This window comes from Daktulosphaira vitifoliae, unplaced genomic scaffold (genome assembly GCF_025091365.1).
Source record: "Daktulosphaira vitifoliae isolate Bord-2020 unplaced genomic scaffold, ASM2509136v1 Scaffold_1, whole genome shotgun sequence".
Classification (NCBI taxonomy): domain Eukaryota; kingdom Metazoa; phylum Arthropoda; class Insecta; order Hemiptera; family Phylloxeridae; genus Daktulosphaira; species Daktulosphaira vitifoliae.
The window spans coordinates 26,533,243-26,550,449 of record NW_026099572.1 but is presented as its reverse complement, the minus strand read 5'-3'; the positions used below and the strand labels follow the sequence as shown (position 1 = coordinate 26,550,449).

At 32.2% G+C, this 17,207-nt stretch overlaps 1 protein-coding gene across 5 annotated transcripts in view; it reads left to right on the top strand.

Annotated features, from left to right (window-relative positions):
* The window catches only part of LOC126896578 (puratrophin-1-like), a 104,666-nt gene that overhangs the window by 59,422 nt on the left and 28,037 nt on the right, over positions 1-17,207 (top strand). For all 5 annotated transcript variants that reach the window (XM_050669490.1, XM_050669491.1, XM_050669493.1 and 2 more), the window contains 2 exons: positions 15,052-15,153; positions 16,171-16,300. In XM_050669490.1, coding sequence (XP_050525447.1) covers positions 15,052-15,153; positions 16,171-16,300 — 232 coding nt within the window. The remainder of the gene's footprint in view (positions 1-15,051; positions 15,154-16,170; positions 16,301-17,207) is intronic.

The window sequence follows — 17,207 nt, the reverse complement described above, 5'->3', positions numbered from 1 at the left end:
CTTCTGATAGGGCAAGGGAAAGTTTTAAATGATTTAATTTTTGATTGTTGTGTATAATTTTCACATTTTAACAACACTTTGGTCAAACGTAGGTTAATTGCAGTTTCTAGGGGCCAAATAACACAGTGCCCACCGCCAGTGTGTTAGATTGGCTCGCATGACGGAAATCGTACAATATCTCATTGATAACTTATCGAGTTTCTTTTCCTTTTTTGTCACGTCTTATTCTGAACGAACTCGGATAAGTGGGTAAATCACATCGAGTTCATTAAATCGATAAATTATATATTATTCGTTCAGAAAGAAATGCAGTCAATAAACGATTTTGTTTAGTCTGTTGTCGGNTCATTGATAACTTATCGAGTTTCTTTTCCTTTTTTGTCACGTCTTATTCTGAACGAACTCGGATAAGTGGGTAAATCACATTGAGTTCATTAAATCGATAAATTATATATTATTCGTTCAGAAAGAAATGCAGTCAATAAACGATTTTGTTTAGTCTGTTGTCGGAGTATATTGTATTATAAACAAATGTGCGTGTGTATGCTAAACGTTTTATGTATTTCGAGGGATAATTCACTGCATAATTTTGTGTACCCTACCCAGACGAGATTATGTTGCACTGTAACACACTTTATTATTTTGGAAAAATACTGGTCTCTATAATATTGGTCCTTCCCATCGGCGACAACCCTCCCACTTAAATATCTTATCCAACGTTTTTATAGGAATATAAATAACACGTTTAAAATAATAATATTATATTAACCCTTCAAAAATTTTATTTAAATATTTTAAACATTTTAGTTCCCACGGGCAATTGGACGAGTATTATTTTTTCCCTTAATTATACGTATAATATCAATACATGTTACTAAATTAAATGTTTGTGTTTTTTATGCGTTTTATTTGTAAATTTGATATATGATAAAAATAACGTAAACATAATCAATCGTCAAACTTTGTATAAATAGTTTGTTTGCTATTCTTATGTAGTTTCAATAATACGAAAAGTTCCTTGTTACAATGACAATCTTCATTATTTTCGATTAAAGCTCCAAATATTTAATGACCGTTTTATATTTTTAATTATTTTCTCGTTTTTATAGTGCATTTCTTTATCAATTTTGATGGAATTGCCATTGGACCCTTTTCAAATGACTTTCGGTTAATTACTACAAAATTGCCTAATGCTTTGTTGTATTCACGCGTATAAATTATACATTGACTGTTGACAACAATGTGACGACCACCCTCATAATGATGACTGTTATGTTTATTATAATTTATTGCATTACACATCATACAGCGCAACTCGTATCATTGCGACGGTATCCGCTTGAGATGTGCAGCGTGCCCAGAGGATAAAAAACGATCATAGACGTGTTTTAAACGTCATAATGTTAATGAGCTTAAAGGACTGATTAGTATTCGAGTAGAAAAAAGATTAAAACTGCTGTAATAAGAATGAAACCACACGTATAATGTAACCAAGCGGTCGTTGTCGTGTCATTGTGTTATTCTTCATTTGTTTTTTTTTTTATCGACGACCGGAAAAACAACGGCTCTCGACCAACAAGTTCGTTAGCTATACACGTGTAACGTCCAAGTTCACGTATTTAGTTGGCTGTCGGAACGACGTATCACGCACACTCCGATGAGTTTACTTATGGCGCTCATTGTGGTAAATGGAAACCAGCGGTACACACCTAGGGGCTTACACAACACTGTCGACTAGCCGTCTTTTTACTTAAGATAATACATGTTCTTAGTCTTTTCGGACCTCTGGTGCTACAACGAGTTCTGTGTTACCATTTTTTGGAACGCGTTTTTCATTAAAATCGTCCTGACATCGTATCGTGACGAAACGTTTTCTTTCTTTCGCTCGTTTCCAGATTGCCTTTAATTATTACCTCCGGTAATGCGGTTACTTATTTTCCGTGGAGACGTTAGCTTAATGAATAATATCCACGAGATGCACTGCAGTCTCATTGACGGCCATGACAAGTAATAACATTATTATGGAGTTGCATGTCTACCTAAAAGTAACTTGTTAACTCTATGAGTTGCGTCAAGGTCAATAAGTGAACTTTATTCGTTTGATAGCGTACAAATCACTTTTAGGAATACTAATTTGCGCCGTATCTTCTTGTTGTTTGACCAAAATGATGACCGCAGAGAAATTCCAACGAAAAATGTACTCCTACTGGTCTTTTACCTTCTAATACTCGTGGGTCTTCATCACGCGAAATTCTTAAGGCTATTAATATACGAGTTGTACGTCCTATAATTAATAGTTATTCGTCAAATTTTAAAAAACAAATATTCGTAACTTTGTGACTGCGATTATTTTGAACGTTAAATTTCCCTTAATTTCACTGTAATAACTGTAACAAAGTGATCAAACGATGTTTATAACACCAATGGTGTTTTTTTATTCATTCACATTACGAGTATATTTTGTACAGTTGTTTTATTGCACAATATATTAATCATTTGCGTGGGGAAATTTCGAGTAGGTCAGGACCACGCCGATCTTGTTTTATAAGCGAATATTTTTTTAAAAACTAAACCAGTTGGTGAAATTTCCTTTTTCATCGCGCCCTCACAATGTCGTTATTACGGTTAAATCGACACCTAAGACTAAAAAAATGAATGCAGATTTATACCCACGCATAAGTATTAATATAAGTGTTAATGTTATATATTCTACTTACATAAAATGAATGCTGGTCTAGAAAATCAAATACAAACGGTGTCTAACTGCGTTATGAAGCAAAACTGCTTGATGTAGTCCTTAATGACTATAGGGACTAAAGTGTTAATGACTCCCCTCGAGCTAGAAAACTATGGTAAAGCGTTAAAAAATCTAGTTAGCGAAGGGAAAAAAGTGAAAATTTGTTAGTGCTTTGACAGATTTTTAAATTACCTGCTTAATAATTTATAACGGGTAGAACCCATAAAGAGATTTCGCGTTCACGTCAAATCAAATTATAAATTCGCTATTCCGGCATAATTTGTCTCGAGATATTAATAATTATGATGGATTAGATGAATGAGAGTGAAATCAGATCAAGTTCTGAAGACAAGCTGTCGAATCAAACCATCTCTTTTATGCATACTACGATTTCGCAGTCATTTCTTGTGAACGTGATTATAGTAAAATGAAATAAACGTAAGACTTCTTAAAACACTATGTCAATGGACTCTAGTCGCATAAGGACATTTTAGCTAGAAGGAACTAGTAACTATTACATATAAAAGTTGAAAAGTTTTAAAAATAAAATCATCATAAAAACAGATGCATCACACCGAGTTAAAAATACATCTATATGATTTATTAGCAGTATAGACGTTTTTCTTTTATCTTAATTACAGAGCAAATACAAAGTCTATTCTTCTTATCATTTGACATGTTGTTCTTAGTGTATTTCGAGTAAAAAAAATTATGTTGACATTAAAACACAATAACGTTTATCTCAAAGATACGGATTAACGTTCAGTTGAGCTTTGACAGAAAAATAATTCCTATAAACCTTTTATAGGAACTAAAATAGTGTAATTTAGGTTACATTTTAAAATACGTCTTTTAAAAAAATCGGTTTATTTACTGGAAGGAAGCATAATGAAATTTAAACATCAAACTCATTACGAGCGCATTCAATTTAAAACTAACTCGCATAGTTCATGTTAAATACTTATCGTCAATAAACCAAGTAATAACAATGAACACGAGTATACACATTTTGTTAGATAAATAGATAATGCGATTGATATACAGTTAGCTGTTTTAACATATGCGTTGTATTTTGTCATACATTAAAAAGCGTATAAAAACAGTTTTATGGAGTCGTTGGCACTCGACCGATACAGATAAGCCTTTTCTTTCAAGAACCACTCGTAAAAGAATATGCGCGTCGTAAAATTAAACATTTATATACATTCAAAACAAATAAAACGTTTGTAAAATCAATTAACACTATCATTTAGTAAAAAAATTGATTATTGATTTTTTTTTCGCCACGAGTCGTAATAAGTACAATATCAATACTACCGATATCACTTAAAAAAATTACCTTCGAGTTATTTAAGTTAACATTCTTACCATCCGTGTAATTCATTGCAGCCGTTTTCTTTGTTTAATAATAAACTTTATCGACAGATAAAAAAGTTTCTTCGCAATGTTTTCTGTTTTTTTTAATCATTTTTTTTAACAAATTCTTTATCTTCAATATTCATGTGCCGTAATATTTATTGGCCTTTCTTTTCTCATAAATTCTCATCGTTTTTAGCTTAAGCTTTATTAGTCGAATATTTTAGAAAATAAGACTCGTCCCGCCAATAGTGTTGTAGACATTCGAGACTGCATTGTGCCCAGTGCTTCGATGTGCGTGTCCGATCACGCCCGTGTTTGGTCAATTAAATGAGACTTGCCGCCCCGTTATTAATTTCGCCGCATTAATTCATAATCGATCTGGTTTTGATATTGATTTTTGAATCTAACAGATCCAAGGTAAATAATCACGGGGCACATTAATTTCGATATTTGCGCAGAGAAACGTTTTCTAATCAACTGTGTGCTTTCGTATTTCTCCCTTGGAAGATTTTAAATGCACATATCAAATACACTGTTCAGAAAACAGACACGATCAAGAATATCGTAAGGCAATTGTATTACTTTCTCCCATTTTTTATTCGAACATTCATCATTTTTGTTTTGAGTCAGATGTGTGGTGTTATCTTATCGCTGAGAATTCCTACGAAAATATACCATGGGAAAAGATAAATAAACAATATTCAAGAATGCCACTTTTGATAACAGATTGGCATTAAAAACGTTTGATTTATTTTATCATTTATACGGTCAATGAATATTTCTTCCTAATTTTGTATTCGACATAGGTAGAATATTGTTTGTATACGTTTAATGACAAGTATAATTTTATATTGTTTTTTTTTTTCAATTTTCAAATACAATCAATTTAAGTGTGCATAGCACATCTTAGTATAAACGACCAGAATTTGGATATTTGTTTTCTTGTATTCCGCCTAGTTTTACACTTAATTAGGTGTTTATTTTATGTNAGTTTAATGACAAGTATAATTTTATATTGTTTTTTTTTTTCAATTTTCAAATACAATCAATTTAAGTGTGCATAGCACAACTCACATCTTAGTATAAACGACCAGAATTTGGATATTTGTTTTCTTGTATTCCGCCTAGTTTTACACTTAATTAGGTGTTTATTTTATGTTCTATTAATTTTTTAATGCAGTTCGTATCATCGTTACTATCGATAAGAATGCTTATGTAATAGTGTAAATAGATTTTTGTCAAGTAAGTTTATAGGAGAAATATTCTATGTACTAAGACATCGCATATTAACTTAAGTGAGAATTTTAAAATATTGGAATGAACTCAATAACAATTGTAGTTATATTTGAAGACCAACGACTTTTATGCTAATTTTACAACACAGTTATTAATCATTATAACTACTGAAGTAGTTTTATAAATTCAAATTAATGGTATTCTAGTATACTGTAAATAGTATAGAAAAATATCATTAATCTAAATCTTAATATATACGGACAGGGTTATGATCGTTTTACTTGTGAAGAGTACTAAAGTTCACTCCTAGAAACTTGACTTAGCAATTTTTTTTGCAAATTTGATGCGTTCATTAATTTCTCTTTGAACTGTAACGGTTCTAAACAAATCATGCCATAAATCTCTCAGGGTTTCTCTATATTATAGATGATATAATATTTTAGAAAATTAAAGATGATAAATGCTCATAAAAATCCACTGTAGCCTTAAATGCGATCGAGTAAAAGTGATCTATAACATGTGGTCATTATTGTCATAATTTATTTCGTTTTTAATTGACCCGTATAGATTGCAGTCGCTTAACGAGCTCCTCTTGATCATTCCATACCCATGCCATTAATGTGCTACAAACGCAGCTCGTGCGCGTAAGGTGCGAGGAAAATAAAAGTAAACAGTACTACTATCAATTGTAATAGTTGTAAAAGTAGATTCATACTGACGCAAATCACAATGCATGGAATATTCGATTAAAATATCCACAGTGTCCCAATGTAGTATCGTTATGATCCCGTATACAATGGCCAGAGAAAACTCAGTAGGTTGACCTTCCGCCAAACCTTGTAGCATCGCGCTGATACCAGATCTTTTTACCTTCTGGGGGAGAAACAGTATTGTCGGTCACCCTTTGTGTCAATGCTAAGTAGAAATTCGCATACGTCTATATGGTAAAACGAGAAAGGGGATAGTAACTTTACTGTATTATTGTACGCACCTGTGTGTAGAAAGTATTTATCATTCGATTTTAGAAGATTTTCTAAGCAACGCATTGTCTGATATGTAATTTCGTTATTCGTGGAAACCTTGCGGTCGCTAATCCTTTACAATATTGTATTGCACTTTAGAAACAAACAACACGTGTAATGATACACCGTTTAAATAATACTATTAACGTTTTTATTTGCCTCGTTTTTGCTCCATTAACTTTTTGCGGCCTCGTACTATCAAATTTTGTTCACGAAAACCGCAAATCTCGTGTTATTTGATCTAATGCCAGTTATTACCTATTGTTGTTTTTTACAAAAGTATGTAATAAGTAAAAAACAAATCCTTCAAATACTAAAGGATTAATTTTGAAGCGTGTAAAAATATTTATAACTGTTTAAGTATTTTACATAGTAACATATGTCTAGTATATATTTCATTGTTTTAGTCGTTTATTTTTTTACTTAGCGATGGTTATACACAGAATATTAGATGTGTATTTCTTAAGTATAATATAGAAATTATCGTTTTTGTAGTGGATTTCATTAGGAGAGTCCTGTTTAATTTCTCATAAAATATTAAACTATTTTAATGTTCCAACGCATTAATACAAAGTTAACAACAAAAAATGTTGTGGACAAAATCTTGATCAAATCCAGTTCCAGTAAACCTTATGCTAAAAGATTTGTTGCAAAATAAATATTTGCATTCAACGGCGTGGCGTATATGCAATTGTGAAGCATCTGTCATTTATAAAAATATTTTCGCACCTATCTAATGACTGTATGATAATTGATAATTTTTTTTTTTTAATATCATAAATAATATCATTCAATAATAATATTCAGCTTTGTGTGATATTTATCCAAATCTCCTGATGTTATTTAAATGACTATTAATCGTCACTTTATTCAAATTTTTGTAAAGAATTATCGGGTTATTCAAATAGAATGAGTTTTATGTTTAAACTCCAAAAGACGAGTTCATTTTATTTTGTTATAAAACTTTTTATATTTTTCATTTTATTCCTTTAATAATTTATGCAAAACAAAATTGGATTACTCTTGAACTTCCTCTCACGATTAACGTTTTAAACAACTTTTTATTTAAAAAAAAAAATAACTAGTTTGAACACACTAACCTCGTTCACTTTATTTCATGTTATACAGCAATAATTTATAACGTTAAACGGAAATAAAAAATATTCATAAACGAGTACTGACATCCGAATATAAATTTTTAAATGTATGTATTAAATATTTTATCACTTCTGGAACGCCAGACATGGGCCGATCTTTCTCGGGGGAAAGAATATGTTATTGTCCAAGGCGCGTGTAAGTTACTAGTGTGACTGTTTTTTATTGTGTGCTCATCCCGCGTTGTTGATTACTATACAAATATACCGGGGGAATAATAAGGCGACGTCAAAGACCAGCTCGAAGACGGTGTGGGCCGGAATTTCAAACAATAGTTCCCGATAAGGACACCGTTAAGGACACGACATCCTTTTGTCGATATATCCTGGTATCCCGTGGCTCCAACTTGGGCTTCTGCCTCTACTAACCAAATAACAGCTGGGTGCCGCTGCAATACACAATATTGTGTTAGAAAACCAAATAAAAAACTACTCGCCTAACCCTACGGCCGAATAAGTAATTCTTAAGTATGTTAAAATCATGAAGTTTGCATGAAAACCTTTTCCTTTATACTTGTATCGTGATAGAAACTAAAACGGATCGAAGTAAAGACTAAAAATTTTATAGTCTCATTGTAAGCTCGATTTCTGTGATATTATTTCACTAAAGTATTGACTTTGTATAATAATATAAATTTTGCTATTCTATGATATCTATGAATGCTTATTAGTCAAAAATCTATGTATATTATTGTGTAGTTAACCGTAACTGTATTGTAAAGGTGCTATGAATGAAAAAATGTATTGTACTAATGAAAACAAAACCCATTGTTTACGAAACTATATTACTCATTAGGTGACCGGCAATAACAATAACATACACTTGATTTGTATTGTTTTATAACCTTTTTCCTTATTATTATTTTTTTAATGTACAGTGTTCTTTGTTGATTGCGCAAATTATTAATATTCTTGCAGTACTCGGGTATTATTTTTTTATCAATTCGTGTAGATCGACCCCTTGAGCAATTTAAAAAATTTAAAACTAATGGCTTAGTCTTCTGGATGCATTTATTAAGCTAAAACACTGTTTCTTTGGCGATTAATTGAAAACATTCCCGTGGTTATGAAATAATGATTTTTTATGCTTATATCTATACTTTTATACGGCGTACAAAAATTTCTCAGGAAACGTTGAAGAAAGACAGTAATTGTGTTTTTGAGAGATGAATTTTTTCTTAAATTACTAAAAATACAAATACGGTAAAAACCGAAGAATTACGAAAACATGACCGTTACGCAGTTTTAGCAAATATTGTAATTTTATTTTTTACATGAACATTGACGAATCCAACGAAGAGAGTTCATCGAGTTCGGTCACGTTCCTATTTCTTATTGCGGTTTTAACGTTCGAGGGCTACACTCAGTCGGTATGTGTCAACATACTATGTAAATACATACGCGGATTTACACGAGCAGAGTTCATGCATATGCAGTGTCCGCATTCTCATCACTGAAGAAGACCCGTGTTCCTATGTATAAAACTGATTGTTTAATCGATTGCCATGGGTGAACAAACAGTTTAAATAAATAACGAAATTGATATTACTCATTACTCTTCGGCCAGACAATAGTAGTAATTAAATCTAAACGAAACGACATAATGTATTATAATATAGTCTATTGACTTTATTGTTCTTGGTGTGGATAGCGCGGACATCCATCAAAGAAACTCCTCTGCGCACATGCTCTGGTCGCTGTGCCTTCCTTTAAGTCCACTGACATAAACTACACGGGTACACGTTATCATGTCGGTGCACCACTGTAGTATTAGTCACAACGAGAATGCAAATTTGTATACAGAATTAATTCTTCACTAGCTCTCTGAGATTTTGCGTGGTCGGATTAACAAGGTCATACTATCGTGATTTTATTATTTATGCGTACATCGGGTGTATTGACGGCATTGTTCAGTTTTTCATTTGAAAATATTATTAACAAAATTAATTAAAATATAATTACGTGGGCCGATAACGCTACACGTTTATTGACATTGTGGTTCAAGTTCAAGAACTCTTTGTTAAGTTATTTTCGCCTTAATGTCCAGCAACATTGATACGCTATTAAAAGCGATTGTTTAAACAATTCGACAGTAAGTTCAATTTGAGACTTTCGTTTTCCACATTAATCATAATATAGTGTAGGAAGTATACGAAAGTCTTTCTGCATCCACAGACACGCAGATATTAATAACTATATAACACTGTCCATATGGCCTATAATTTTTTTACAATATTTTTTTGTAATTTATGAATACTTTTCACTTAATAAATTTAAAAACTTTTCTTTTTTACGCGACAGTCAAAACTAAAAAATCTGTGTAGTCAGTCGCCTACTTGTGTGGCTATTGTTCACACTTTAGAGTTTTAGTCATAAAAATGTACAGCTGGTGAAATTACAATAATATACACTTTACTGGAAGCCATCAAAAAACAATAACTTATCTGAATTTCAACGACTAATGTTAATGACTTAAGAATAATGCCCATCAACGATCGTCCCATATTTACTTTTAACATTTTTTTTTTGCGATAGCGTTTACATTCTATTGTTTTGACTTTGATGATTTCATTTCTATTTGTTTTCAAAGGTTGTTTGTATTTTGACGTTTAGCTTAACTAATAAAACTAACCTGGTGTTGTTTTTAAACACAATTCGCCGAAAAACTCGTCCAGTTATTGTAATATAAATCTGTTTGCGGTCTTAGATTTTTTATTTTTCTGTAAGCTTTGAAACTAGTAACTTTGATTTGTCTTATAACCATCGCGAGTTCCCTTTTCATTGTGACGGCCGTCAAACGAAAGTCAAAGTACTTGCCGACAGTTGACAATAATACCGCTGCGGCATAACGGTGACCATGTGCTTATACCAAACATGGATATATGCCAACGGCTAGGGCACAGAAATAATATTATTGTAGACTGTACTTGTTATAAACCTAGTCTTTCACACAAACGTGAATAAAATTTGAGACTGGAAAGAGACAACAATAATAATAGTGCAGCTTTATTTGCTTTCTACTAAAGAATAAAATGTTGAATCCAATTGCCCGGGACAGTACCCTGTGATTTACCGGAAGTAACACTTTTACCAGAATATATATATATATTTCTCACAATATGTCCATCCCAACATGCATTTATCATTTAACGCTTCAGAACTGTAATTAAATACTTAACGATTGAACGTTTAACTCGATTTTTGCACAATTAGTCGATTGTTAAATTTCATATAACTTTATGAATCATATTATCATGATTCTCATGATATTAATTAATATTTTATCTTACATCTTATGCACTTTCGCTCTGTTCAACGGTTATATTACTATAACAAATTACGATTGTAATATAACAATAACCGCTGTTACTTAATTGCAGTTGAAGAAATCATACTTTTCATTAAATATCAGCGTGACGTTTAATTTTTATTTGGCTCTTGTTTGGTTAATTATTTATTAATTCTACTGAAAACATTCACTAGTAATTTTTCGTTTGATAAACGTGTGATTTTTTTTTCTTACTTGTTTGTGCTTTCGTTATATGTATCGGTACTTAATTAAGTTACTTTTACTTTTACAGCGATAGCTATTTTTAATTATTTATTTAGTTAAAAGTAATATTATAGAGCACCCGTAAAGTACCTATAAGTATTCATAAATTTTTGCAATCATGACTGCAATGGTTATAATTCATAACGTTCCTATAAATAATATAGAAACTAAAGTAGCCGATGATTTACATACACCTCGTCTTGAGAGTAATTCTCACCATCGTCGCATCGGGAAACGACCTATATGTGTGTTACTTTAACGTGTAACGCCTTTTTAAATACATATACAGGTATTTTTTTTATCCTCGTGTATACCGTTGATGTAGACGCGTTGTGGTTATTGGTTGTACGCTGTACGGCTTACAGAATGCACACTGGAAAACTACAATTTCAACACACCTGCGTGTACGTCGTTTGTTTTGGTTAACTTAGAACATAGACTTCAGCTGTTGGATGAATCCTCTCGTTGATTGCCTGTAGTTAACCGATGAAACGAAATAGTACAGACATCTGTTGGTTCAGACTTTCAATAGTAACCTTGTTTAACTATAATTCATGACACTAAAGAAGCTATGAATGTCTGTTAGAATTCTATAATTTCCTCCTAGTTCTTACAGGAATTAATAGCTGTGTGTGACTGTTGCCACTGTAATTGCGAAATATACATCCCACGGAAAGCAATAAAACTTCGGTATAAATCCCTCTGGCCGAACGGCAGTTGTGAAAATTACAAAACAAAAGTACTTGTTTTGTAGTAAATAAAGTACAACGACCTCACGTAGGGGAAGATCAAAACAAAAGACTTTTTGGTGTTTCGTAATATTAAGGTAATATATCCACTTCCTCGGGTCGTTTTCAAAACGTCTTAAGCATCGTGTATATGTGTGACATCAAAAGTAGAAAAATATACGATACCGTTCAAAATACACACTTCGAATTACAATAGTATTACCTATGGTAGTCACAAAACGGTGTAGGCACTCCAGACGGTTTTTAAGGGTTAACGCTATAGGGAAAGCATTTTGAACACATGTAATACAACGCTTGTGCGTATAATGGTAATTTTTTTATATTATTATTTTACACGAATAGCTTTAGATTGCGAATGTCGTGAGGGGCGTGAAACGGTAAAAACACTATTGAGTATTGCATCGGGTATGTGTATCTGGAAGTAGAGGAATGTGACTATTGTGCAATATGTTGGAGAGCGATCCGCTTTGAGACAACGGGCGCCGGTCAACCGTTTTATGTATTCTCGGCGCGGTACCAAAAGCGTTCGAGCTAATTATGAAGATTTGTGATAGAAAATCACTTTCGCGTGTCGTTCACTGGCAGCAACGAACTTAACGTGGCATCACGACGAATCTTCCTTGAGTAGAGGTGTCCTTGTCGCAACGTGTATTTAATTTGATTTTTCACTCTCGACACTTTTTGCAGGTTTACTGTCGTCTCGCCTTCGGATGTTTATTATACACTGTAGGCTCTACACGATGTACAAACATTGACTGTGTTTGTACCGTAAAGACCCTTTTACACTCATTACACATTTCCATTAACTTCCTCTGTAAATGGCTGTGCCGCCTTGGCCTAGTTTCATTCGTGTGAATACACATGTATAATTCTGTCTTAAATCGGATCTCTTAAATGTGGATTATATCCATCTGATCAACACACGACAAGTATATTAAAATGTGTGTTGCAAATTTTGTTGTTTAAATTCAATAGGAATATAAAACATATGTTTTCAACTTCTATTTCGGAGTAGAATTTTGCGTATCATCTTCTGATACTAATATTTTTTCTCGGGTATTTAAATATCACCAGTTGAATTAGTCGAAAAGGCGTTTGAAAAAAATTGTCTCGATATCAAATGTGACAACAATGGGAAGCCGAAACCTGATGGCTGTATTATGTATTTATGGAGGGTGTGTCAAATAGAAAAAAACCCTATGTGAAATAGTAACGACATGACTGATGACAATCTGTAAAATAAAATAGTATTATTGTACAGATTACACGTCCATCAACTCATTCCTATCTAATCATATTCCGCCTGAATATATTTTGTCAAACCGAACCATTTCCAGAATAATTATCAATTGTATTCCAAGTGAACAAATTCAATTAGTTTTCATGACGTGTAACGTAAATTTAATTTATTACCTTGGTACATGCTTATCTCTTTATTTATCTTGACGATTCTAGTTGAACTTATGATTTTTCGTTGGTATTGTGGGACGCACGGCGATATCCTTGGATTAAGCAAAACTTATCAGTTATCAAACAGTGAGCCATGATTAAATAATAAATAAAACATTGACGAGCCCACTCGATACCTTACTTGCTTGTGTAGTAACTGTCGAGCTAATGTATGAAACATTTGTAAAACAGAATTTATCGTATGCCTATTTGTTTTATCATTTTATGTAAACATTTGAATACGTTAACGATAATAAAATAAAAATACGGATAAATCCTCATAGATGACTTACCACAAATATCTTACAGATAGTCGTTTTCGAATTTCCGTTAACTTTTTAAATATTAAACAGTGGAGTAGACATGGCTCAGATAACGGACATTCCCATCGTGATATTGTATTTGATTTACTCGAGCTTATATAGTAATAAATATAGTAACCCATATGGTTTACGAATAAAAATATGTTTAATAACCGCAATCATAGTATGTAATCATCTATGGTTTATTAGCCTCGTAGGAAGATTACATAAAAACGTATAAATTCTGTAATTTTTTCAACGGTTCCTCCGTCGTCGCCCTATCTTGAGAACAGATCTACGCGGCTCTTATAATTGCAAAGATTTCTTGTCCGTGTTAATGCACTTGCTGTGTATCAGCTACAAACAATTTCAATTACTGATTTCCTCGACGCTAATTATTCACGACTCTGTATGAATGCGCGCAAACAAAATTACACTAGTGGACGTATAGAATGTTTGTTAATGATTTTATTGGTATTCCGAACGCACACAATGAATGCTATGAATGATGTGTGTTTTTCGTGATTTAAGCGCCATCGACACACGTTCTCGAGGCAGACCTTTATCTGTCGAAGACGGTTGCCAAACCAGGATGCTAAAAATATACTCTTTATAGACATTAGCTTCGTCCCTTATACGGAGATTATTAGAGGTAGATCGATTTACCCGAATTAAATGTTCTACAATTAAGCAAACCTATCGTTGCACAACTCGGTGCACATTCCTATCTACTAAACGGGTGTTTGCACGTACTATGAATACGACCGTTTTGAGTGATGAACGTTGGACAATATTTTATATAACGAAATTACTTGAAACACGAAAATAGATTACCGTCGCATTTTAAAACTACTATGTATTTACTGTAAATTGACCGTAATAGGCACCGCAAAGATTACTCGACTGTGTCATGTAATAAAATTCTTCATTAAAACGGGTAGCAATATATCACGTTTGAATAGATTGTTTCCATCTTAAATTAAGTAAATATATTTTAATATTGAGTAATTGTTATGAAATTGTTGCTTCGTAAACTGCTATTGACAAATCTGCCGAGGAATATGTTTTCGAAAACATTTATATTACTTTTTGAATAATTGAAAAAATTGATGACCGGCGGTTTTAAAAAATTACTATTTCAATATTCTCTTTCTAATCTACACGCAGTACGCATACCTACTGCATCATTGCATCCGTATGGAAGTGTGTTTCTGTAAAAACGTGTAATAATTATTTTAGCTCCGTAATGTAAAACACACTTATATGTGATATTTCTGTAACTAAATTGAGGATTTTGGCGTTTTTGTTGCACTGTTTTTACCTAAAACCCGTGTAAGGTTATAGATATAATTATAAAGGACAACGCGTAGTTTTATACGATCCTGTGTCGACAGACTCATTACAGCTAATTGATTGTTTATAAAATGAAATAAAGTGTAATTTAGTTTGTGATGAAATTACTCGACCGATGTTTTTGTATTTTGTTTCAGACGTGACCGCTATGAATCGTAATGGCTCAACGGCCGTCAGAGTACCAAAGTCAATTGGCGACATCCCAGAAGACATTCTCACGTCGGGAATACAATTTCCAGGTGAGTCGAGAAAAACGTGTTGTGTACTGTTACTACACCGGTGGTCGACGATGCAATGAAATCAACCTCATCTGTTTTGTTTTCGTAACGTTGTATAATTATAATTATTATTTTGCCGCGTACACATCTCGTGGTGTTCACCGTCTCCTCGATGTTGTCTGCAAAAAACATTCGATTGCGTTCTTCTTAATTGAATTCCATTGACTGCATCAAAAGGGGATCTGGTGGTTGCAATTGGCTTAATTCAATGAAGACCCGCATTCGGGCGCAGTTCAAATTTATTATACGCCTGTCGACATCGACAACACACTCCAGAATGAAATGCCAGACTGGATTAAATGAACACCGGAAACAACAAATAAAATACTCGTTCTTCCGTTATAAACAATTCATAAATATACATGTCTTTTTCTCGTGTGTCGGTCCATAAACTCTCGCGACGCCATTTTGGTCTATAATAGTGGGAGATGAACGTAAAAACTAAAAAAATTGCTCTTATTAAAAGCAATCTTATCTTACTTGCTCTAATTTTTTTTTAATAAATCTAACCAATTTTTGCGTTGTATCTTTAAATTTATTCGAATAATATGTACGTTTATCTGATGATTTTATCTTTTTATTGAAAATTTTATATAAATTTAAAAATCGAATTGATTTTTATTACATTGAAAATAAATACTGAACAAATTTGAAGTCTTCTTATGAATTGATTAATGAAAATTTATGTACGTAATTAATACGTATTAATCCAGTAAATTAAGTACAACTAGTTTATTTTTAAGTTAATTATTATTGTTTATTTATAATCTTTGAAACCAGTTTTAACTGCATATATTCAATAGCAGAGGTAATAGTTTTTTTGTAGTCCCTTTAACCTTTCACACATAACACTTCGCATGGGAATCAAATTAATTAATATTTTATATGTTAAGTATTTTTATTTTTGTTGTTTAACGTATCTAATTAAACTTATATATGAGTATTTTTAATGGCTAATGGATTTTAATAATATTTCAGGTGTTACAGATAAACAGGGAAACGCGGTCATACTATGGACTGAAGGACAATTAGGATTGCGTTCAGAGACTTTAATGTCGGACGTTAGTGCGGCAGAGCTCATTTTGTATTACGCTTCTTTAAGAAACAGGCAAGTATTGTGTAGCAAACTTTCTTTAGTCGTAATAATGCGCAGTGTTTACTCTTTCGCATTTTTTCCGATCCTATGAACTGTATTGTGTATAACTACAAAATAAAAGCTATATTCAAACTTTTCATTTTATTTTTTATCACATAAAAAGTGCTTTTGAGATATTAGATACCTTAATCTACTTAATACATGGATTTTGAAAGTAAATATATTTGAGATGCCTCAACTTGGGCACTATTATTAACCTTCATTAATGGTCGTACATTTAATAGACTTTGTCCTTGATTTCCTAGCAACTGTGATTTAAAAATTTCACGCCATTGGTCAACACCAACAACATATATCAACAACCGCAATAATAACGGCTTACTGAATACTAAGACAATAGAACGATGACCGTGTCGAAATCATATTCCAATCAAAATCCAATCAACATAATATAGTCTGACTGAACTCTAGTTAAATTAAATCGTGTGTGTCCATGACCTACCCTGTGGACTTTTTGTAACCACGACTGGACATTTTTCTGCCGACGACTTATTACTTTATTTTATTTGAGATTTCTACTCTACTATTGTCTATAGAAAACTTATCGTTTTATTTTTAACTAAGTACAGTTATTGTCTACAAACAGTTAATTTCTCACATTTATTGTTACTATAAATCTTTAGTTTCATTCTCAAATGGATATGTTACAAATTAACATACTTTTATTATTTAATTGGTTCCCACAAGTAATTTATATTTATGGTTACAAAATAAATATTTTTTATCGCGTGCTCTAGATTAGGTTTTATATTTCATTTTAAAAAAATAATATTTATAAAAACTGAATTATTAGTTTACTCGTATTTCAAATAACTATAATTTAGTCGGTCTGTGTGTAGCGTTAATATAAAAGGCAAGC